The sequence below is a fragment of the Thermobia domestica genome, chromosome 2 (genome assembly GCF_964235325.1).
Source record: "Thermobia domestica chromosome 2, izTheDome1.hap1.1, whole genome shotgun sequence".
NCBI lineage: Eukaryota > Metazoa > Arthropoda > Insecta > Zygentoma > Lepismatidae > Thermobia > Thermobia domestica.
This window is the reverse complement of record NC_137455.1, coordinates 148,281,311-148,308,392: the sequence shown is the minus strand read 5'-3', so window position 1 is coordinate 148,308,392 and position 27,082 is coordinate 148,281,311. Positions and strand designations below refer to the sequence as shown.

General features: G+C 35.2%; 1 protein-coding gene across 1 annotated transcript; it reads right to left on the bottom strand.

The window, feature by feature from the left end:
• Window positions 1-864: 864 nt before the first annotated feature.
• On the bottom strand, window positions 865-5,822 carry LOC145679210 (uncharacterized). The gene is made up of 2 exons (XM_081749798.1): window positions 5,595-5,822; window positions 865-1,098 (listed from the first exon to the last, which is right to left on the bottom strand). The coding sequence occupies exons 1-2, from the start codon at window positions 5,820-5,822 to the stop codon at window positions 865-867; spliced, it is 462 nt and encodes a 153-aa protein (XP_081605924.1).
• Window positions 5,823-27,082: the final 21,260 nt, after the last annotated feature.

The following is a 27,082-nucleotide window of genomic DNA, read 5'->3' as shown; positions in this document are numbered from 1 at the left end:
CGACAATGTACAATACAGAGGGGCCTAAGAAATGAGTCAAACATTAGGTTTCCCCTGCCCCCGTTTTGGGGGGAGGGGGTAAACGTGAAATTTTCAAATGGGAACATAGTTCGATTGATACCTCGTTCGAAAGAGCGTGAAAAATTGAACAATTTTTGTAGGAAACAATTTTTAATATGGGGCACCGTTTTCAAGATAGACCCCAAAATTGGTCCTGTATCAGATAAAATTTCCAGTACTTATAAATCGGAAACGTATGAGTAGGAAACGATTAAACAAAAAATGAAAAACGAAAACATCATAGGCAATATGGAATGATGTTGTCGGGTGTCCCCAAGCCCTAATCATGGGGCCCCGGGACCAATTTCAAAATTTCAAATTGGAATATAGGTTGAGTGATACCTTGTTTGATAGATCTTGGAAAGCCAAACAGCTTCGTACAACATTTGTTTTCATTTTGGGCAAGCCTGTTTCAAAATGGCCGCCAAAAATGGTTCTACATTCAGATAGAAAGTGCAGTGTTCAAATTAAGTATTACACGCCAATATCAAACGAACTACGCATCAAATAAGAAAAGTGTTAATGTTAAAGAAGTTCCCTCGCCCCACTTTTGTATGGAGGGGTGTACATGGAATTTTCAAATCGCAACATAGGGCGAGTGATACCTCTTTGATAGATCGTGAAATACCAAACAACTTACTACAAAAGTTGTTTTGATTTTAGGCAAGCCTGTCACAACAGCATTACCACAACCTAATATCCTGTAAAGTAGTAGAATAACGTTTAGTAATTCTACGGATATGTACGATGTTAAAAATTGTAATTTCTATCACTGTAAAGCAAATAATTTCAACACTTACCATGTTACAAATGATGCTCGATATGTCCTCCATCCTGCTCCACACACATCCGTAAGTGGCGGCATAGGGATGTTCGTACATCATGAAGCATCTCTGGAGTGATAGATGCACACACACTTTGGATACGCGCCTTCATATCATCATTAGTTGTTGGTACGTTGGACATTACCCGATCTTTAACATAACCCCAGAGGAAAAAATCAAGTGGGGTTAGGTCAGGAGATCGTGGAGGCCAGTGAATAGGACCTCGACGCCCAATTAGTGTTGTAAAAAAAACGTTTTTTTTTTCTGTGAAGTTTTTTTAAAAAAACGTTCTTTTTCATGTTCTTTCAAATGTCTGTTTTTTTCTGGCAACGATTATTTATTGATTTATATTGTAGATTATTGAAATAATCAACAGAACTTGAGTTGAAGCACCGTAACTTACAAATCGTTTGTTTCTTTGTACCTATACAAGCAAAATTGTGTGATTATTCCTTTCGGCCCCAGGCCATTTTTGGCGTTTCCTACATTTCCAGTTAGTGACTTATTACTCAAAAACTATTCATTCGATTGAAATTTGTAAGGCCTTGTTTTTTAGAAAATAGATGTGGATATTTTTGGTGTAAGTTGCATTGCGGTGTTGCCAACGGTTGGGAGATTATTGAGGGAAATGTAGGGGTGAAAACTTACAAAAAATTCCCTAACCGAATTTCAAATTTTTTTGTATCTAGTACCACTGCTGCTATATGGGTTCAAGTCACCTAAACAAATCTTTGGTGTGTTGACAAGGTACAGTGAAATCCTGAAGTCGCTGGCTTCCATTCAAAGAGGGAAAGAAAGAATTCTGTTATACACATGAAATTTTGACACTTTTTACGCCTTAGAAGCAAAAATCAAATATGCCGGAGCTACAGCTTCTCTAATTATCCTATTGAAACTTTTTATGGTGCGTTCTGTAGGGCAAAGAGGAAGCTTTCAGGTAGTGGTACGTTTGTTTCAATGTATCTAGTAAGAGGGTAATAATAGAGGGTAAAAGGGAAATTTTCTGAATTTTTCAGCTAATAGCGGGAATTAATTGTTTTGACTGGAAACACTGCCATCAGACAGACGAAAGCTATCTGAAAATAAACCGTAGTACACCAACAATATATCGTACAAGTATCGTGGCGATATATAACAAAGTAAGCATGAAATTAAAAAAAGTCTCATTCTACCTGAGAAATTCACCTTTTTCTTACCATTTCCAGAACATGGTTTATTATAAATCTCAACTGTACTTCCCCTAATTATTCTAGTGAAACTTTTTATGGTGCGCTGTGTAGGATAAGGATGAAGCTGTTAGACACTGGTACATTTGTTTGAATGTAGCCAACAAGAAGGAAATAATAGAAATAAAAATGGGATTTTTTCCCAAAATTTGCCCCTAAAATCTGGAATTAAAATTTTCTGTAGCTGGCAACACTACTATCAGACACACACAAACTATCTTAAAATAAGCTTCGGTATCCCTCTAATATATCCTACAAGTATTGTGACGATAGCTAATAAAGTAAGCATGTCAATAAAAAATATCTCATTCTACCTTTAAAAAAATCAGTTATCTTTCCAATTAGAGAACAAGGTCTATTGTAAACCTCAACTGTACTTCTCCTACTTATCCTACTGAAACTTTCTATAGTGCGTTGTGTAGAGCAAAGGCGATACTTTCAGATACTGGTACGTTTGTTCCGATATAGCCAACTAGAAGGAAATAATAGACAAAACATATATTTTTTCCAAAATTTCCCTCTAAAATCTGGAATTAAAATTTTCTGTAGCTGGCAACTCTGCTACCAGACAGGCGCAAACTATCTTAAATTAAACTTTGGTACACTACTAATATATCCTACAAGTATTATGGCGATATTTAAGGAACAAAGCTTCTAATTACCAAAAATATATTACGGTAAACAGAAAAGTAAGGAAAAACTAGAGAAATCAAGGGTTAGAACCTAAATACGAATTTTACGTGCGTCCCCTAATTACCCCATTGTAACGATCTGTTCTTTCGTTTTTTAAGTACGGACAAATGTTCGATTGGCGTAAGTTGACTTGCACTCCGACGTATAGGTACGGATTTATAAACAAAAATTTCTAATTTTTGGCCAAATATAGGGGAATTTTAATTTCCCTAATTGGCAACACTGCGCACAGGCCCGTCCAATTGACGTCAACACTTAGGTATCCATCCGAGGTATCTACCTGGCAAGTCTTAAGGATGTTTTTCTACAACGAAGGAAGCTACAGGAAAAAAAGTAAAGGAAGTTCGAAATTAGAAAATTCTCGAATTTTTGACTGGAGTGAAATTTGAGAAGGAAATTCGACACCAGAAGAAAAGGAAATTAATATGATAAACTATAGTCCAACCATATTTTGCAAGAATAATATCCCGATATCTTAATTAGTGTCCACACAGGAGCAGATTAAACAAGTGACACACCTGTGTGTGCCACTTTGGCCACCTGGGCCACCGAGTATGCATTCGATTACATTTTTTTGACTACTAACTTGTGTTGTTGTTGTTGTAGTTATAGTCTCGACTAATAATAATATCGTTGTAAACAGTAACTGTATAAGGAAAGTTTTTCTCCTTTTTGCATCTTAGTTCCAACACTGTTGGTGAGAAATGCAGGGTGTTCCAAAATAAATTTTGGGGTTTTAAGTCTTCGTAGTACTTATTACATTTTACGTACAATTATAAGCAATGCGTCAAGTAAAAGAGAACCTCAAACAGTCTTTGCTACAAGTGTTCAATGTGAGATTCATTCGTCACACGGCACACATCTAGTCGATAGGCGAGAATCCCATAAACTTTTCGCCATATGGCACAAAACACATTCAATTTAGGGGAGTTTCGTTTCAACTGTACCATCTCCTGAGGATTTGCTGACGGCCAGATTCAAACATTATGAGTATTCACATTAGCTCTTAGATGAAAGGTCAATTTATCACTGAAGACGACACGATCCAGAAAATCTTCATTGTTAGGCAGGGATATTTCACTTGAGAAATTGGCACGTAAACCGTAGTCTTTTTTCTTTAGACCTGTAGCAACTGCAAACGATAAAGACGTAGTTGCCAGCGTCTCCTTAATATTCTTCACACAGATGGTTGCACTGTACAAATTCAGTCTTTATTAAAACACAAAAAGCTTTCTGCTCTCTAGTCTCCATCTTTGCTACTTGCTCTTTCTAACGGCAGACAGAAGAAACAATGCATGTACATGCACGCGTACAAAACTGTTTGAGTTGCTCTTTCATTTGATATAATATTTATAATTCTAAGTTAATTGTAATAGATACTACAAAGTTTCCAACCCAAATATTAATTTTGAAACACCCTGCATTACTTTAAATTGAGTCATCCTATATTCATGTCTTTTATATACATATCACCAGGGCCGGTCCTAGTTAATTTTCCGCCCCCCCTTTCTCCAGAAAGAACAAACATTAAAAGTCATGGTTTTAAGTATGCTACTCCAGCATGAACAACAAAGGTGAGGGTAAGTGTAGTCGCACTCAGAAAGGCTTAGATACTTACTAAAACTGCAATCCCGTTGTGACTGTTTTTTCTTTTCTTTAAATATTAATCTATTATGTTAGTGAAAGATAAAGCAAACACACCTGCAGAGGAAAGATGGTAATCCTTTTTATAGAATTCACTATCAAGCTTCAATCTCAATGTATCAGTTTGCAATTCCAGTTCAACTAGCTCTTTTATCTTTATTTCTTGATTTTTCTTCGACATCTTCTAACATTTTTTTTAAAAAAAAAAAAAACTTGTTTCTATCTTCAATGATAAGGAACTTGTTTCTGACAAAAACAAGAGTAGTTTCATATCAAAACTGTGATAACTTACTAAATGGAACAGATATTCACTACTATTCGAGAATTGAATTCTTGCATTTGACAACAATCAAGTAATTTGTGCTCGGATTTATTCGACCATTTGCTTTAGCATTGTCCATGTGGCCTTAAACTAATGCAACCTAAACATAATTTATGAATGTAGTATTCAAATAGAAGGTCAGCTTAGTAAATGTAACTACCATCATCATGAAGTCTGTTTCCAACGAGAAATATTTAATTTAAATAATATACTTATGACAGATTTTGCCGGACCATCCAAGCTTGCTGCTCCACGCAAATGCTCGTATTGCATATATGGTAGAGCCGGCTCTGCATATCATATATATCTAGACAACCAATTATTTATATATGACACTTAGAAAAATACTATTAGGCAAATTAGTATTAGTTTTTACCTTTAGACAAGTTATTTGAATTTTATACTGTTCCTGACATTATTTTCGTACTTATTAAAGGCCTGCTTTCACGAAAAAACAAAATTTCATTTCTACTTTTATTTTCTTAGTTGAGATTGATTAAAACTGCTGAAATCCGGATTGTTAATAGGTATGGTATTCATGTAAATTGTAAAATATTTGTGGCGTATCAGTATATAGCGTTTGATTTATGTTGCATTTAACGGTGATTACACCTACATAAAAATATTTAATACTTAAATAGACGTAAGATGCATTACAAATGACTATTTAAAAAAAAACGAAATTTAGAAAAAAACGAGTGGCAATGTTTTTTTTCTAAAAAAACGTACATTTCTGAAAAAATACGAACAGTTTTTTTTTCTATTTACAACACTACGCCCAATCCATTTATTCGCCATGCGGTGGTCCAATAAGGCTCTGACTTGGCGTGCGTTGTGTGCTGGAGCACCATCATGTTGATACCACATTCTTATACTTTCAGCGAGAGGAATATTCTCTAACAACTCCGGGTATAGTACATCACTGATAAATGTGGCATAGGTATCACCAGTAAGACGTCCATAAAAAAAATATGGCCCAATGATATGATTACCAAGGATGCCACACCATACATTAAGAGACCACCGATGCTGATGAGAACTTGTCTCTGCCATAGTGGATTTTCCCTACCTCAATAATGCATATTATGTCGGTTTACGTGTCCTGTGTTTGTAAATGTAGCTTCCTCGCTAAACAAGATGGTGGGTATGAAGTTGCGCTGTCTGTTACCCATACCTTCCAACCATAGACAAAATTGCAATCTGGTATGAAAATCATTGCCAGATAGTTCCTGATGTAAGATGATATGATACGGATGAAACATGTACTCGTGCAAAATACGCACTACAGATCTTTGGCTAACTCCACTGGCCTGAGCGAGATGTCTCGTGGTAACATGTGGGTCTAAATGCACTGCTGCCAATATTCCTGTTGCACGTTCTTCATTGGTTGCAGAGCGGTAACGACCCATACCTCGTCCCTGGACAAGACTACCATGTTGCCGCAAACGTCTCTCCAATCGCAGAAATGCCATGTGAGATATTTGTTGGCGTTGGGGATAGCGCATTGCATACATTCGTGCCACGTTACGATAGTTTCTTCTACATTCGCCCAACACCAACAACATATCTACACAGTGATCAAACACCGCCATTGCTCTATTCAAACGCTACCCAAACTAATAATATTAATGCGATAGTGTTCGTTTCCTTTTATGGAAAACTTATTACCAAAGTTGATAACCTGTTCTTTCTACGCTTTTGAACCGTTCAACACACAACTACAGCCCCTACCTACAATATCCATACTGCCACTTCCCTTTAAGTCACTAACACTCTCACTAACAGCTAGGCAATGTAACATCAATGATGATTTTACGTTGAACACTACTACTCAACAAGAAAAAAATAATACCATACTATTCACACTGCATGAACAAACAACACACAGGTACGTTCAAATGTTCTCAGTAGAACAATGAAAATCACATTCCCCGTCCCCTGTGTGAATGCAATATACAACGTTATCGTTGTACTATGTTCCGAAGGCCATCGGTTCCATTCCCCAGGCAATGACGTTGACGGGCTTTCCTTACTCTAACTGGGCACATGTTGAGATGTTGCCTACAAGTAGGGCCTAATACGTACCTTCCTATCCCTTTCTCATAGGATTGTAGTGATTGAGGAACGACGTCTCTTTGCGCATACGTATTAGTATTATTCATTGTCTTATTATTTTCATTCATATTATTATTATTATTATTATTATTATTATTATTATTATTATTATTATTATTATTATTATTATTATTATTATTATTATTATTACGTTAACCCTTATAGGTCGATTTTGCCCCCGAACATTCTACTTGTTATTCACTTACAGTATGATGATGGAACCTCGTGTTCGACATATTTTTAGGCCTGTCTGTATTATACATTGACTCTTAACACTTTTTATTTGATGCAATAATTCGCGGGATATTGACTTGTAACACTCAGTTTGAACACTGCACTTTCTATCTGAATGTGGAACCATTTTCGGCGGCCATTTTGCAACAGGCTTGCCCGAAATCAAAACATTTTTTTTTTTACTAAGCTGTTTGGTTTTCCATAATCTATCAAACAAGGTATCACTCGACCTATATTCAGATTTGAATTTTTAAAATTGGTCCCGAGGCCCCATGATGGGGCCCTGGGGCACCACGACAACACCATTCCAAGTTGCCTATGGCATTTACCTTTTTCATTTTGTGTTTCATGTTTTTCTACTTAGCCGTTTCCGATTTATAAGTACTGGAAAATTATCTGCTACAGGACCAATTTTGGGGTCTATCTTGAAAACGGTGCCCCCTATAAAAACTTGTTTCCTACAAAAATTGTTCAATTTTTCAAGCTCTTTCGAACGAGGCATCACTCAACCTATGTTCCCATTTGGAAATTTCACATTCATCCCCCTCCCCTCAAAATGGGGGGCGGGGGAAACCTAGTGTTTGACTTATTTCTTAGGCCCCTCTGTATTGTACATTGTATCTTAACCCTATATTGCGCAATTTATTAATTGTTTCGAGAAAAAAATATTTAGATGTTTTTTCTTACTGCATTCGCGTATCTAAACCGAACTAATAATAAATTTTGACTTTCACATTTACCATATGACGTCAGGAGAATTGTGTATTTGAATTAACATTGCGCAATTATGAACCTTATTTGTTTAATTTTTCATTGATATCCAATACAGAATTTTTTTAGACGTTACAGACTTTCTTTACACATAGTATTGCGCAGATTTTCATAACATGCTTTAGTAAACAATATGTATTCTAAGGTATGCTGAAACATAGCATATTTAATCTGAAATTACTAACATATCTTTCATGGATCACACCTATTATGTATAGAATGACAGTAAACAATTTTTCTTTGAAGTGAAACACAATGCCGTAAGACATGTTATTAGCAACTTGGCGAATTCTATAGGACGAACTCCAATACAATCTTGTCTTTGGTATGCAAAAATGGACATGAACATTACGGTTCCTAAATATTTCTAATTCTAACTTAGTTAGTTCCAAAGGTTTATTGGGGTCCTTCTGGTTAGAATATAAAATACTTTCACGAACGATTAAATCCAGAATATCAGCACTAAAAACATTTGGAAATATTCAATTGGAGATCTGATTTTATTTGGAGAAGACAAACGCGATTTCTATTGTGGTGACTGAAGAGGTGGATAATTTCTTGTTATTCTTTTCCATTGGGGCTGACGACTGGCAGCAGTTGTAGCCTGACTGGAATTGGCATTTACTATTTCATCTGAAGAAAGAAAAAAAAGCAAATGGTTCTTTCAATTTACTAATCTAAAGTATCTATTTCAATGAAATCAATGCAAAATACTGGAGTACAATAGTTTTGAACATATCTTCTGATCCATTTGAAGTTTCAGATTTAGGACGCCATTCTTCATCGTCTGAATCTAGAACTCCTAACTCTATCGCTTACCTGGAGCTGCTCATCCTCACTGTTGTCAGGAGGTATGTATGGCTGAACGAGTCGTTTTTCCGAAATATATTCTTGCTCATCTGTTAAAGTAATATAAGCTTTTACAGTCTTCAAGAATCTTTATTGGGCAACACATCGGTAAATAATACTAAAGAGTAACAGGAAGGAAAGAGAGAGAAAGAGTAACTGAGATTTTCAAAGTAACACAAAATCGAAAAAAAATAGAGAAAGATGTCTGAAATGACGTTGTTACGTTTAGTATTTTTTTTCGTGTTCAACTTCATATTATTTTTATTCATAAGTTGGTAACACTGAAAGCATACACTCCACGCAACAATGCTTTCCATGAGCCAATAAAAATTCCAACAAAGGTCAAAGAAAAGAAGGTAAGAAACCAACCTTTAAAACTTTCCATTAGGCCTATCGAAGAAATGTTTGATTCTTAGTAAAAGAGGTCCGTAGTTGCTCAATGTTAATCAGAATATACAAACATATTTCGGACGATCAAATACAAAACGAAATTAGTGTGATAAGTTACAAGCACTTAAAATAAACAACACACACATACCTTCTAGAAAAATATTTTTTCAAAGAAAAATTTCCCTGTTTTCGACTCCTCTTGCTTCAAAAATAAACAAAGCAATGCATTTCACTCACGCTGTATCCGCCCTCGCAACAGAAACTGCTGGAAAACCTCTCCTTCCGAAAGAGATGCAATTATGAGTGTTCATAACAGATGACACGGCATAAAGGAAACCATCTGAAACAGAAGTGGCACCATCTACGGTATGACTTTCAAAGTATCACACTCAACATGGTTTGTTAATTTGGATTAACACTGCGCAATATAGGGTTAATATTTTTCTTATGTGATGTATAGTTCGCGAGATATTGGCTTGTAACACTTATTTTGACTTACCCTGTATCTATATATATATATATATATATATATATATATATATATATATATATAGAGAGAGAGAGAGAGAGAGAGAGAGAGAGAGAGATATAGATATAGATATAGATATAGATATAGATATAGATATAGATATATCGGGTGTTCTAAAAATGGCGGCTTCGGACCATAGAGCACTATTCTACAAGTCAAATTAAAGCGAAAATGTTATATGATGGAATGGCCTCCTTTAGCTACTATGGGGAATCAAAATTTCACTATCTGGCAACTTTGCATATTAACTTGAAACCATTAGCATTGCTCTAAAATTCCATCAAACAGTTACATCGATTTTTAAGATAATAAGTGGTGCTAGTGTCAACGTTTATTGACTTTAACTGTCATCTAGTCATCTGAATCGTTGTAATTATTTGATGGATTGGTAGATCTAATCTATTGTTTAATTTAATGATGATTTTACTAATACTTGATTAAATGCTAATTAGTCTTAGACATAAATGCGTATAGTGGTTTCTATCATATTACTTAAGATAACAGTTAAATAATAAATTGGTAGTATATGAAAGAAAAGAAATTTAATGTATATGTTTATTACAAAAGATTTTTTATATCATTATTACACATGTGCAAACATGATATTATCAAATAAAAATATTAAGTGAGCTCAAAAGTCTGCAAAGTATTACAATATTAATTCATTAATAAATGATAAATTTAGCTTTAAGAGCTGTTATACTTGAGGCCTAGCAGGAGACTGCCAGAAGAAATTACTTCTTCAAAGAGACTTGATTATTTAAAAGGTATAGAACTTACATTTAACGTTAGGAGGTCTCTCTCTCAGCTCGATGTAGACCATCATCGTCGAAGCTTCAAAGTCCAATTGCAAGTTGCAAGATGACAGAGTAGCGAAGACAAGAGAATGATTGAGATTGAGAATAAATAGTTCCAAATTTTTAAGCTTTTATACTAGTTTGAGAGAGCGAAAACAACTTGTACGTAATCAGTTCTTGTAACTTATTTTCGTTGTGGGTTTTCTTTTTTGAAAGTCGTTTGTCTTATGACGTCTAACGTTATTTTCTTCAGTACAACACTGATGAAATGTTTTTTAATTGTACACTCATATACAGAAGTTTTGTTTTTTAATATTTCAATAAATTAATTAAACATGACACTATGGTTCTTCATCTGCGACGTTGCCACATAGTGCAGTTGGTGTCCCCCAGACGAGGACTCGGAAGGTATATAAATATGTATATTTTTTATTTATTTTGACTTGTAGGATAGTGCTCTGTGGTCCATGGGAGCCATTTTTAGAAACCCCGATAGATAGATATATATATACAGGGTGTTCATTTATTATGTAACGAAAATACACTGTTGAAATCCACACACCTAAACAATAAAAAAGGTCCATATGAAAATAGGGCGAAAAAGGCGTTGTTTCAAAGTTACGGGATGACGAAATCGATTAAATTGTAATTTTGAGGCTGTCTAGCTCGGAAACTATGAGAGATATCAACGGAGGTTAAAGACATATTAGAGGAACTAGTATGTCTATCTAAATAACCATGTTTCAGAGTTGAGACTTATCGGCGCAACGGATTTTATAGAGGGAGTTGTGGTATAGGTTCTGCTCTTTCTCCCCCTCTCTAAAATCATATGCGCCGGCCGACCCAACTGTGAAACATGATTATTTAGATAGTGTACTAGTTCCTCTAATATTTGTTTAACCGACTTTGATATCTCTCATCGTTCTCGAGCTAGGCAGCCTCAAAGTTACAATTTTCTCGATTTCGGCATCCCGTAACTTTGAAACAACGCGTTTTCCGCCCTACGTTCTTATGGGCTTTTCTTATTGTTTAGGTGTGAGTATTTCACCAGTGAATTTTGGCTACGTAATATATATAAAGAGAAGATCAAGTTTCAATAGTGATGGGAAAGTACTATGCCGCTGCAAGTCTGGTGTTATCAAGCATTTTTAATCGTATAATGTACAAGCAGCAGCCTGAAACACTAACTGAAGACGCATATTGGATAGAAAATTATCTGTTTGTTATTGTATGACTGTATGTGGGAATTTGTAGCAGGATCGAATAATGCCAAATCGTGCTTTTCGCCAAAATTCAATTGAGAAAGAATTTTTAAATGAATCTGACATAGAAAGTAGTGAGCTCGAAGATAGCAAAGTAGAGATGCAGAAAAATGTGATTTGAACATTTTATTTGATAATGCAAATGGAACAAATGAAAGCAATGGTACGTTTGTTTCAGTGAATACCTTGTAATATTCCTGATGCTGTAGTTGTGTTAGTTTTCAAAACTGACAGACAAGTCAGCTTGTTTCCTTTTGTTTTACATGTGCATTCCACAGGTGCAAAAACCTGACGTTGTGCTAATAGAAAAATTGTAACCTTGTGTTGGGTTGGCGACACTGCTTCTTTGGTGACATCCCATATAGTGTCCAATGAAGGTCGCTCTCAGTGTTTATCTTTTCGCGGAAACAAAATTTAAAAGAATCTCGCCATTCGAAGTATAACTGGGATGGAAAGTATAAAAGGTTAATCCTGAATTCGTTGAAATACTGAAGTATACCCCACTCTTTCTCATTTCACCCCACTCTAGCGTACCTCCACCGAAATGCGATTAAAACCCACCTTTGCCCGCATAACACACTGACAAGATAAATTATTTTACGTGAGAAATAATGACCTTTAAGTTGTGGGCCTCAGAGAGACCTTTCCCGTTGCTGTTTCATTTAACCCAAAAATACTTTGGTGATCCTAGGGTTAAATATGTATTTGTCCTTCTTACAAGATAGTCACATCGAGTGATTTCACTTGATATTGATTTGTATATATGAAGATGAAAAAGCATTGTGATTATTCAGTCAATGAAATTTTGTATGTGTGATGGGTTTTGATGATTTTCTCCCCTTTCCGCTTTCACTGTCACCCAAGGTTAAAGTTTTCTTATTCCACAGAACGCGGCACGTTGCTGTGCCGGCAACTGTTGTAAAATCTATATAATGTAAGGTTCGTGAAACGAATTGTCACATGCAAAGAGCACAGATGTTTCCGGGCAATGTAACCATGCTCTACGAAAATAATGCATCCATTCACACAGCTGGAATCTTTGTAGTGTGGTTTGAGAAACATTGGGATGAAGTTGAGCACTTCTCCTGGCCCATCCCATCACCGTACAAAAACATAATTAAACGTTTGTGGTCTGTCTTGTAGACATGAATTCGGGGCAAATTCCCGTTTTCTTCCTCTCTCACGAAACTGAGTGATGCACTGGATGCGGGATGTTGTAATATTTCACTTGCTATTATTCGTGATCTCTATGACTCCATTCTACTTCGCATCGGATCTATTATGAGGGTGAAAGATGGTCTAACTTCATATTAATCAGGAAAATTGCACTTTTCAGGTGCTTCTAATAAAGGATAACGATCTTTATCTTAGGGTACAATATGATGGAATACAACTTCTTTTTAATTGGAACAGTCTCATTCAGATAGTATTTTGATTGTAAAGATGGCATATAATAAATGAAACATACCTCTTAGTTTCTCTCCAGGGTATTTACCAGATGCATCAAATCGAAAATCTAGTGCTTATTAATGAAAAACAGATGAGATAAACGAATGACACAAAACGATTGATAGAAAACTGTTAGAGGGCTAATCGAATGGAATGTTCTCTTGCCATACAGAGCAATATTGCATAAGACCAGGGGGTACATAGAAAAGCGTACAACTCATATATGCAATGATACTATTCTGTTGGTTCCCACCGGTTCGCAAGAACCGGTTGTTTAAATATTTCCAGTTCGCAGAACCGTTTGTTAAAACCAGACATAATAATAAATTTTACCCAGTTATACCCAGGAACAGTAAAGTTTAGTTCAACTATTTTTGTTTTTAGAAATTCTTATAGATATAGCTTATAAACCATTGATCTCTCAGCACAAGGTGTAAGCGTTGATTTCTTAATCTCAAATGCTCAGAAATCAAGAATGTGAACTGAGATTACATGAGTATAATGATAAGAGTTATTTATATTTGAAACGCATATATACCATTATCAACAATTGTTAGTCCGTTGCTAGATTAAGGTCTTTCTAATATTTTTTGACAACCGTCTGGCTTGGATAATTCGTTTCCAAGACATTTGCAGTGCTATCTAATTTCGTCACACCACCTTGTACTAGGATGCAATGTAGGACTTTATTTGCCACTTTTAGTATCCAGTAGAAACAAATGATTTTTATTATCTTGTATATGCTTGTTAAGAGAGTTATATCTATCTATCCACCCATTATCTCCCCTCTCTTATATATATATTGGACCGGATTTAGGAAGATACACCGCTGCATCTACACCTCCTTTCGTTATAAATGTCTAAAATGAGAAGCTAGCAGGGAAAATAGCAACACTTCCAAAACTTTTTATCATGTTTCCGTTTGGGACTTAAAAGAGAGTAGAACTTTGCAAAAGCAACAGTTTAAGTCGATTTTCTGAAGGTTGGGGAAAATTATTCACCAAGAAAAACAATATAATATTTCTCAAGTAGGGGAGAAACCAAGCCAGGAGGAGAGAAAAACACTTTTTTCTTGCATGCCACTTGCGACCCTCCTTAACATACTCTCCTCCGTTCTATGCCTCAAAGTTGTCAGGAGTAAATAATATTGTCAGATGTCATTTTGAATAGTTTCAGTATGATTGGTTATTTTGGTAGTTATTGGTGCACCTCCGTCAAAAAATCCAGTATCCGGTCCTGTACATATGAGGACCGGTTGTTAAAAATTAGAATATCACCACTGCATATATGTTACCTGATACTCCATTGTAAATAACATAAAAAGTAAATAATACAGCGGAAAGTTTTTTTCCTACGGAGCACCGTTTACAAGATGTCTCTTATTTAGCTGTTTTTTTTTTTTTTTTTTTTTTTTTTTTTTTTTTTTTTTGCAAAACTGCTGCCAGTACGAAAGCAGAAAGAATAAGAAAATGTAGGCAATATGTAGTTGCCATTGGTCATAATGCACTTCTCAAGGAATAACGTCGGTAGTCAGTGTAATGTGAAACATCTACTAGTGTACTAAATCACAAACTGTGCCATAAGTTTATATACTATAATATATACCTGTATACTTAGTACGGGTGAACGAGACCAAAATAGATCTACTAACAGTGACACGAGTTCCTACACCACACATTACCGGACTTTAGCTCAGCGATTCGTAAGACAATTTCTTCTGCATTCAGGCAGGCGTGAGGAGGTAGGGATTCTAAGACCAATTTTGCAAATTCGATTTATGTGATACCATATATGATAGCAGTTAGAAGAATTTGGATCGCGCTAGCGAGTATTCAGAACCGTAGTTGATTCATTCTGAAAGCGTGAAGCTGAATAAATAGGGTAAATTGTAGTGATATAATAAAATTATGATACTATTAGTAAAATGTTAGTAATCAGAGCTAACTTTATTCAACCCTTCTCGGGAAGAATATCATTAAATTATTCATATCACTTTATTTTAATTTTTACTTCATTATTATTCGTAGGGAAAACATATATTATCGAATATTTAATATACCAGAAAATGTTAAATTGTCCAAGAAAGTTTAACATACAATATGATTATTAACCTTTTCATACCAGTGGTTATGATATGTTTGAAAACCCTCCTCATTGATGGTTTAGAAGATGTCTATAGCTGAGTGGTTTGTAGTATTCAGCTACAGATTACAGAGTGCAGTATATCCTGGTTTTGAGTTAGACTGAAGATCATGCGGTTTTGTTTAAAGCTATAGTTTGTGTCCGTGAGTTCCCATGTTTGTGTTCCTGTCATTTGCACGGTGTGAAGAAATTGAACAAAGAAAATAATGTATATATATTAAGATAATATGAGGAAAAAAATAGGTTCAAAATCAAGCCAGAAAAGGATATATGTGTGTTTGGTGCTGGTTGGTTTCCTTTTTAAAGAATAAAGAGTAAAGAAAGTGTCATACACTACCGTTTTAGGTAACATTTTACATTTATGACATATTCATTTCTTTCATTACGATTTTCACGTTTAGTACCTTAGAAAGTGTCTCCCGAGAGAGAGGTTTGATTACTGGATACAGATTCGCTTAAGGAGACAATAGTTTTGGGTATAAATGCTATTTGGTGATTTATGACATAAAAACTACAGTGCAAAATGAGTAATTCTATCTAACCGAGCTAAGGAGGCTTTACATTGGTTTTCTAAATATTTCTTTCGTAAATTTTACAAATATATGTTTAGCAATTTCTGATCAGCACAGAAAGCGGCTCATATACATACTTTCGGTCAACATTGTAAAGTAAAACCATTATTAATCATGTTTTCCATATGTTGCAAAGATACACTTTCTGATTTAACTGTTTCTCGTTCGACAGCAATTTCCTTGCACGTGATCGAACTACCTTGCAAATGTTCCATAACCTTACTTGCTGCCCCACTAAAAGAACTGTTAAGAGCTCAAATCGGGAAGAATTCAAATCGGGAAAAGTGTTCAAATGTTGTGACGCCTACACTACACTAATAATTAACTGGTGAATGGGATCCCAGTATTGATTATTCATGGGAGAACCTTGAAATATAAAGACGTTACATTGTTTTGACTCCTCTTTAAGTTCTAGGCCCTTCTGTTACATAAACTCGGTGCTAAAAAGGGACGTTAAACTTCAACTAACCAATTAATAACTAACTTAACATGTTAGATCATGTATATGCTAATTGTATTCACGGACCTTGTAATCTCTCCCATTCCTACACATTCTAGAGTAACATGATAACAATTTAAGCTGCTCAATTTGTTCTATCTCCCGAGACGTTAATGACCAGACAAAAGAACACTAGTTATTTGATCATATGATATGTTATCACCTGCAATAAATGAGATAACAAAAAGAGAGGTAGTTCAAGTCTTCAAATGGGAGAGGAAGATAAGTTTCGGGTAGAAATATTCATAGAAATGGTTAGTAGTTTTAACTATGCCAAAATCAGCAAATTTTCTACAAACATGATGCCTCATATGATATGACTTGCAATTTAAAAGTTTTGGATGGCGTTCAAGATCTCATTATAGAGTCCTTGTGGTGCAAGCAGAATGCTCTATTTGATGCATTTTTTAACGTTCTCTTATTCCTCTTTTCTCATCCTTTTACACTTAGAAGTTTGTGATTATAAGGAAAGGAAGCATCTTTTATAATATTAGCAAGAGAAAAACTAACTCCTCAATATTTGCTTGTTTTGGATTTTAGATGTTCTATTGTACCGCCAATATAGTAAGTAAACCAATTTTTATATTTTTATGTTCCCAGCATTCTGCTTTTTAGCTTCAAGAATTGGGGCCGCGGTGGCTAAGTGGTAGAGCATTCTTCTCTGGTGCTTGGGGTCCCGGGTTCGATCCCAGTCCCCGCCAAGTGAACTTTGTGGTGGACAAACACCGTGTGCCTGGGTTTCCTCTGGGTTCTCCCGTTTCCTCCCACCTTCTTCATTCCACCATTTCATTCATTACTTATCATCAACGTCTCCTTTAGCCTAACCGGCATAACCTTGGGACGTAAAACTCAAAGATTTCATTTCATTTCATTTTAGCTTCAAGAAGTTGATGAGTAATGAATAACACAATTGAATGGATAGCTAAAGATCAATAGCATAATTCCCATAAATTTGTGGAGGTTCGAAAGCAAGATAGATAAATAGATATTTCAAAATCAACAGCCTCATCATTTACAATACCCGGCCATAGAAGCCAGCTTTCCTAATTAGATAATATGAAGAATAAAAGTAGTTCCACCAAGATCGAATCCAAGGCCACATGCGCAGAAAGCAAGCTTGGTAAACAGGCGCCTATATGTGAAACCATATCAAAACTAAACTCTTTTTAGGAAATTATTTGTTTTGTAATTGCTAATAACTTCTGCAAAGAATATTTTGACCAGGAATGATTAATTTCATTTATTTTACAATATCTGTATATCCCACGTGAATAATCATAAACCTAAACTACAAAGAAAACAATGAAACTTTCTATCCTTGTAAAGAAGAAACGGTAAGAGGCATCGATACGAGGCCCTTGATGTTTTGAATGATTCTCATAATACTTGACAAGACAAACAGAACGATACAAACATTCTTGAAATCCAAGCTTGAGAACAGAGGGAAAATTAGAGTTCAATCTGGAAAGAGGGTGAAGGAAATTTGTACGGGGCCTGCAGTGTTTTGCTTTTTTTTTTTTTGTAGTATTCGACGAGACAATACAACGAGACAAAAACTTCTGATAGCAGAACTTGGCAACATAAGAAAAATCAGTGTTGAATGTGGAGAGGGGAAGGGAAGCCATATGGGACCCGATCTTATAAAAACTTTTGTGAAGGAGTCTAATCGTTTCACTTAGCGCCTCCTTAGAGTAAAACTGAAAAATAAATCTGAAATATATAAACCTAATAGTGAACGCTCTCGCTCCCTCATCCCTCAAGTTACGATTATGTTTGTAATCATGCATACACACTTCAACTGATGAACGGTACAACATGAAGAAGTCATGCAATTTTAGATTGGATCTAAAAGTGTGTCGGGAAAGTAACCCGTTACTTTTCATGGAACAAATTGTTTTTCTGGTAAGAGTAAAGTAACTGTATTTCGATACATTTTACAGCCTGTAGCTCACGAAACATTTCTTCATATTAATATTAATAAAATCGTAACTTTTTAAAAATGCCTAATTCTTGAAGGTATTTTGCTCTCTTTCTAAAGGAAGAGTCCCTAATTGGTCATATAGTCCTATGAAATACAGTATGGAGCTAAGTTCCACTTAATACTAAACTACAAAAGCATATTATCTACTGTTTTACAGGGCTGTTTTGCACTCAACGAGTAATGCACTGGGGTACTCACTTTTATCCCCACATTTTGCGTGCTACGATACCGCACAACTGGCATAGATTGATGAAGCTTGAACTATACATAGGAAGTAGTGCTACAGAGTGATACGAGGAAGAACGGAAAGAAAGATGCAAATAGAACAAAAATGTCATTTTTATACAGATTCAATAACATACACGGAAAGCATTACATCTTATGATGCTACACTGGCATTGCAAAAGGAGTTAAATGTCATTAAAAGGATATCTGATTACCATGGATAATAACGCATGCTCTGCAACGTGCAACAATCAGACGCACATGGAGAAGGAGCACAATTTTGCAATAACGTTGACCATTTAACGTTAACGCCTTCACAGTTTGAGAGGTCGTGTATGCCCATTGCACATTATATTCCCCACATAAGAATATTGGATCTCCAAATTGAGCATGTTCGCCAATGTTCCTGGATTAATTGCCTATGCATACCTATCGACAGATAAATGTATTCGAGAATCCCATTCAGACTGAATTTGCTCTCATTCGAGAAGAGAACACGAACCCACTTATCTTTGGTGCACTCCTGCTGTTCCTGGCACAACCGCAAATGGTACCGCTGATATTCAGGTATAAAATAATCCAACGAAATTACCTTCGGGGCAGGAGACCACACCCGTGCAGTCAATATGCAGTCAATGTGTGAGATTGAGCTCCTTACAGTCCAGTTAAATATGTTTGTAATTGTACCAGGTGTTTGACGTTGGACCCTTCTTTCCTGTATCACAATATAACGGACCTCCTCTAGTGTAGCTGACAGTAGGTCAATCACTATCTCTCATTTACATAGCATTCTCAGTAGTTCGGAATGCTCCTCATGCACTTGATACAATACTGTGGGTAATGCCACAGTCATGGAACACACTTGTCACATTTTGCTCATCCAGTTTCCCAATGATTCGTCTCCGTTGCAGTTACTCAAATGTTGTCTTCGAGCGTTGTTATTGTAACACCACACCACTGGCACACAGTGCCTCGTCCATTTAATGTTGGAGAAGCTGGACAATTCGTGCTACCATCTCACTGACATTAGACTATCCAACACATTGCTATCTTTGGACGTATGGGAGGCCTCTTGCAATATCCTTTCGGGTTTTCTTGATCTCCATTGACTACGCAATATTTTATGTAATCGTGTCTATCTTGTTCATAAGTTTTGCACAGCAATGTATATTATTTATTTTACCCTTTATTAGTAAGCTTTAATTTTCTCTAAGAAAAAAAGTTACTAGAAACAAAGGGTGAGCGATTACCGCCCTGCCCACATATGGATGCCCATGTGCACGATGAGTCCTTTCGTGTGATGCTAAGGAAACATTAGAATCGTGCACTATTAGCTAAATATTGTATGGGTGACGTTCTGTCCAGTAAGTCAAAAGAAATAAGTAAGTGTGATTCAGTTTCCTTTGGCACTGTTGTAAAATTAATAAAAGTGGACATTTATGTTCTAAACACAAAATCAATCGAAATATCACGATCCCTTATAGATTACTACCCCACCAATTTTCCTGATGTTCTCGAGCTCGGACTTTTTAAAAATGGTATCATTGTGTTTATTTCGTCAAGTAATGCAAAAACCAATAAAAGTATCACGAGCCCAGTATCGATGATCCCTACTGAATATTTTTTTTATTATTATTTTGAGACAACCAATGCAATTTAGTTGTGTATCGCTAACAATTTGATATCGCAGACAAGAAAACTTTCCCTTAAAAGACAAAACTAATACATTTCCTTGTTGAATCTAGTGTACATATGTGGGATTCACAGACTTGTGAGAACTGATTCCAAATTGCCATATGGATTCTCATTTTCTGGCCTATTTTCCTTGTGCTAGCAATGCATGGCTATCCAGTACATTCATTATAACAGGACCGTGGGAGTCAGTCTAAACGTTAAATTCACTCAAAGCAAGATATCTGTAAAATTTTACGGTTACAAGAACTCACTGCAGCACTCTAAATGCAATTTTTTAATGCAAGTGAATTTTTATTTGGTAGTAAAGAATAATCATAAAAGCTAATGTCGATATATAGAACTTTCCCATGTGTCAAGACAAAGCAACAATTTAAGTTTAGAGAACTATGAGAAACCACCGGCAGTGCGCATTAATATTCCATGAGATACCTCCTTGCGTTGTGCTAATCTTTTTAATATTGAAAATGCATGGTCTAGACTTCTTAAGAAAAGACGACACTTTTGTTCTCTTGTTTATAGATTAAGTTTGCAATTGTACATTTACAATATGTTATAGTATAATACGATACTAAGTTAGGTACCAAAAAATTATAATTATTAAATTATTCACAATGACAAGATAGTGGAGTTAATCCTCCTTTTCACGTCTTTAGTTACATTAAAATGGAGTAATTTCTCGGGCAGTTTGTACGTACAGCCATAACGACTTAAATACATTTTGTTGAGTTATTTGGAAGCTGCTGAAGAGATGTCTTTGCTTACCGTTTCCACAATCCGGTAACATTCATTGTTTTACTTATTTCTGAATACTTATCCACTCTCTCTTGTCCACATCTCTGGTGAATAAGTGTCGGTTATGAAGTTAAGTTATATTATGATAAAGTGAAAAAAGGTCGTAAATAAAATTCAATATACTTTATTAACTGTTCTTACGTTGCGTAAACTATGAAGGTTTGTAGTATATTATGTTTCATTTTGTTTTAATTGATAATACTCAAATAAATACAAATACATTTGAAAAATTGTATTTTTTCATTTTTACTTCTTCGTGATTGCCGGTGCTTTAACGTATGCATGTCAATACACATGTGACATTCGTATTACACATATACGAGAGAGAATAGTCTTAGTTTCTTTATATTAAGGGGAGCTCCCTTTTGGCTAAGCTGTTGGAATAGCGCATTTAGACCAGGATTTTGTTCCTCGCGGGAGCTCATGTAGTTTGGATCCCAGTTTGAGGTGTATATCCACATCTCATATAGCCTCGCTTCTGAAAGAGACGTTAAATTCAGATCTTCATATTGACAATGATATGCTTTATCCTCATAATAGATAATATTAAAACTACCAATACCCAGAATTCGAACCGCTCACTATCCTACATTATGTAATAGTCTTATTCAGACACAAACCAAGCACCGTTAGTAGCAATTTATTTACTTTAGATTTTGGATGGGGTGACGTAAGCTACTTTAATATACATGTTTGATTGGACAATTTAATTCGGCTTTCTATTAAAATACCACCTGTAGAATATTGTGAACTTTCTCAACGAAGGTTAACTGTTTACATAATATATCAATGATTATATCATTATACGAAAGTTAATTAACTTTCATTTAGTTTTGTTTCATTATTATCCTTTTTAAATTTAACACCGTATATGATCGTTATCAAAGTAAATATTGTCTTTTTTCCCCTTTGTTTTCGATAAAATAAAATATATTAAAGCAGGAAAAGAGGTTTCTCGCAGCTGTATGGTATAGAACATGCGCGTTTGGTGCGGATGAGCCAGATTTGATTAACGGTGGTTGCTCACATAGTCGTTGCGTTTTTCCCATGTCTCCAGCACCATATTGGATGTGTGATGTGATGAAATAGACATTAAACTTTAAACCAGCTAACCATTAAAGTAGATATACAGGTTGTAAGTCGAAAAATTCAACAATTTATTTCAATACTTATTGATCAGAACTCAATGTTGTGTTTTATCATCAGGAGTATCGAACAGATTTAAATGAAGTCAGTACTTAACTGTCATTATCGGTTTAACATGCTCAAAACGTAAACAGATGTAACCAAAATACGATGATATGCATAATCCATTATTAGCACAAGGGGAACTATATTTTCTTGATTTTCTTTATGTGCAGCGCTCACGTCATAACCTGAGAATTCGCTTATACCAAGGTAGATGAAAATAATTGAGTATAAGGTGTCTGGGCCACAACAACCGATTTTGATGAAACTTGGTAGACTAATAGAACACCTTGCAAAACTAATGTAACTAGCAGGAATTTGTAGAAAAAGCTGTAATTTCTGAGATACAGTCTATTTATTAAAGATGACATTTGTCGTGATATCTCGAGAACGGATCCACCGAGATCAAGCAAACTTTGCGAGCCATAATAAATATATGATAGCTTTAAAACGAAATTAAAACAAATTGTCCGCACCTGCGCAGAATTGCGCATAATACGCAAACCTCGAAAACGTGAAGACTGCGATATATTTTTCTCTTGCTTAGTTTGAACTACATGACGATTATAACATAATGCAAGAAAAAAAACTAGACTCAAAAGTGAGCGTTTTCAAGCAACAGAGGCGAAAAGATGTTGGGGGTGGTCTGGCCCTGGATACCATCCTCTAGTTATGGCACTCTGTCTGGCTTTTCAATTATACATTTCAATTACACCTCTGTAATAGTCATATAGTTAACGTTAATAGTCGCCATATTCGGGTCGTAGTGATATCAAGTACTGTAAGTCATCAATATCCATAGGAGTACCTATATATACTTACTGTGGCCATGATACGAGACCTTTGGGGTTGTCCCAACTCGGCACGTGGAAGTCTCGTAGCAAAAAGTATAGTCTGGTTCCAATTAAGGATGGGCAAAACCGTTTTTTTTTTTTAATAAAAATCGGAAACCTGTTCGGTTTTTCACCAAAACCGGGTTCGTTTTCTCCACGGTTTTCTCTAAAAACCGGTTCAGTTTTTCACCAAAATTGGTTTCTGCGAAAACTTTTGGTGCTGTGAAAGCTTTGAAAAACATAAAACTATTTCTGTAGAAACGGAATCGATTTCCGGAGAACTACTGAACACTATTCTGGTCAGAAATACAACCAATTTTGAGAAAAAAACGGAACCGCTTTTGAAAAAAACCGAAACCGGATCCGGTGAAAAACAGAAAATTGTTTGGAGAAAACGGATAACCGGTTTCGGTGAAATTCGAACCGATTTCCGTTAAAACCGGTTTCAGTGAAAAATCGATTTTTGGAAACTTTTTAAAACCCAGTTTAGGATTTGCTAAAAAACGAAAAACCGATTTTTATGCCTACTACTAGTTCCAATAGATCACGACTATAGGCCTGATAGTTTATCCTTACGCTCTCTTAATACTGTGTTACTGTTGTGCAACATTGATGACTTACAGTACTTGATATCAGTACGACCCGAATATGGCGACTATTAACGTTAACTATATGACTTTTACAGAGAAGTAATTGAAACGTATAATTGAGAAGCCAGACAGAGTGCCGTAACAAGAGGAAGGTATCCAGGGGCAGACCACCCCCAACATCTTTTCGCCTCTGTTGCTTGAAAACGCTCACCTTTGAGTCTAGTTTTTTTCTTGCATTATGTTATAATCGCCATGTAGTTCAAACTAAGCAAGAGAAAAATATATCGCAGTTTCACGTTTTTGAGATATGCGCATGCGCACAAGTTCTGCACAGTTCTGCTCAGGTGCAGACAATTCGTTTTAATTTCGTTTTAAATCTTTCATGTATCTACTGTGGCTCGCAAAGTTTGCTTGATCTCGGTGGATCCGTTGTCGAGATATCACGACAAATGTCATCTTTAATGAATCGACTGTATCTCAGAAACTACAACGTTTTCGACAAATTTCTGTTAGTTACATTAGTTTTGCAAGGTGTCCTATTAGTCTACAAAGTTTAATCAAAATCGGTTGTTGTGGTCCAGACATTTTATGGATATTTCACAGGCACTTTTGGACATAGTTTTGTATGATCAAGGCAAGAATAATATATTCCAGAAGTTAGAATTCTTATACATAAAATAGATACTGACAAAAAAAAAAGTGATGCAGAAGTATAACAAGAATACATGTTAAAATGTCACCTCTTGTTTCCAACATAAACCTATTTATTAAATAAGTTACCTAATTATTATATATATTCAGTGACTTCATAAATGTTGCTTTTGCTGTTAAAGATACAGATTCGATTGTAGAAGTAGTTTAGTTTTGTTTGTTAGATGGTAAATAGGCTATTGAACAGTGATATATATAATGTATTACAAAGGAACAAACAATGTTACATTAGTCTTATTAAATTATATCTATTATACATTCTACTTTTCCATCCTTCATACACAATTATTTTATTCCTCACTTGTTTTTTTTTTATCACTATAGCGAAACATATTACATTTTTTCTTTAATTATTATTTTATTATCAGGGCAAATAGTGGCTATCATCTTCCCTGAGCAACTTCTTTCTTGTCTTTATTGCTATCTGAGTTTATTTTGCAAGTTTTGTTTCGTTTATTTCATACATAATATGCCTTTTTATCCTTTTATGAGGTTATGTGTTAAGGAAATTTACCCTACATGAGTAATATACACCACATTTAAACAAAACCTAAAAGTTTACCTTCAATTTCTGACTAAAGACGCACTATTTTATTTTTATTCACCTACACCTTCTTTTCTTTCGACCTTTCATGTATCCAATTTCATAATGCCAAGACTACAGGCTATTATTGAGTCTAGTGCAATTGAAGTGTTTTTGTAAAATACTTCCCCGAAATAATATATATATATATATATATATATATATATATATATATATATATATATATATATATATATATATATATATATATATATATATATATATATATATATATATATATATAAGTAGGTTAGACAAAATAACCTCCGGTAGCAAACATACAGATAATACTTGGTTAGACAAAATAGCCTCTGGTTGCAAACACAGTTTTGCCACTGGTCACCAAACTATTGGTTTCTATAGCGAAAGAACCCTGAGGTCTGCGATGTCAAGAATTTTCCAATTGTATTTTGCATCACTCTATGGCATACTTATCTTCAAAGAAATGATCGATATGGCGGAACAGATGGTAACCATGACAAGAGATGTCAGGAGAATGGTGTGTTAGGAATGGTTTCGTACTATAACTGATGAATAGCCTGTAACTATACGTTCCTTTTGACTCTCGTTTGTGCTTCCAGTTTTCATGCAACATGAGGACACTTTGTCTATTTACATTGCTGGATGATTGCGGACAAGTTTGGGATATATTTAATGGAGATCAACACTGCAATGCTCTCTAGTGATGCTTTTGCCTTGGCGGAGGAAGATGTGATGGATCACACACACACACACGCATCATAGACCACTACTCCATACCGCAGTTTAAGTGAGAAAAACAAGAACATCACACTATTCGTTGGTACAGTGTTCACTTCAGATGGGACGCATACCATCTTTCATCTACAGCATTCCCACTACAGCAAGTGCTCAGTAACCACTAATTTGTATTTCTCATCCATTCCCTTTCATCTGAAGCGTTTATTCGTGGGACGCAAACTACGTATCTATTTTAAACACTATTATTGCATCAAATCTACTTTTGACGACTCTCCTGCTAGTTCTATGCGGAAGATTTGTTTTTTTTTTACTGTTTACTGATGAATTTGCTGTTTGAAACTTTACAATCTACGCTTTTACTACATATCTTTTTTATGGACAAGAAGGCAGAAATTGCACTAGAGCACTTAATCCTGTTCTTCGATCTTATTAGCTACTTTTTCCAAAGAATCTGCTCTCGCCTGCAATCAGATTCGATTTACAGCAACGCAAATAAGCTTCATTGTAGTTAAGTCTCTTTTGGGCATTTGGCAGACACCGTCGCGCATCAGTCACGGAAAAGAAGCGATCCTGGCACTCTTGAGTATCAGACACTTGCATCTCATATATTACAACTTAACACATGGGGACAGCTGTCGTATTGTGAAGACTGTATCCTCCAACAGAACATCCGGCACATTCTAATAGAATTTCAAAAATACTCAGATCTCAGAGAAAGTTCGGGGCTAACTGAAAATTTTAGATCTTGATTGGAAATGCGATATCAACCTTGCTTTAACTTTTATTCGTAAAATTGGAGTAATGAACATGCTCTGATATATCTTTTTTAAAGTCGTTTTACTTGTTATGTGTTTCTAGTATTTCTGATCTTAATTATTTTGTAATTATATATTACATATCTTGTTATTTATTCTTGTAAACTTTTCACGACCTTTGCTTTAATTTTAATATATTTTTAAAAATAGTTTAACAAATTAGAACTACAGTTTTTGAAGCTTGAATCTTTAATATGCAGCATCTATAGGCCATTATTCTTATCGTAATGGGGACAAATGACCTTACTGTAGATGTCCCTATTAGACCGTGACAAGCAATTCATCAACTTCAAGAAATATTGAGTAAAAAAGTAACATTTGAAAGTCTTGTTTGTAAGAGGTAAATTTATAATATTCTAATTAAGCTTATATGTTTACTAACTACCTGCATACCTTAATAAACTTTAAGATCCAACGTTACAAAACTACCGTTTCTCCGAATTCTTTACCTCATCTACAATTGTCAGCACACTATCGACATCCCTTGGTATTAGATAGGAGCCACGCAATTTGCGACAACTATCATCCTGACTGGCAACTAATAGAATTTATCATGACTGATAGATTGCAG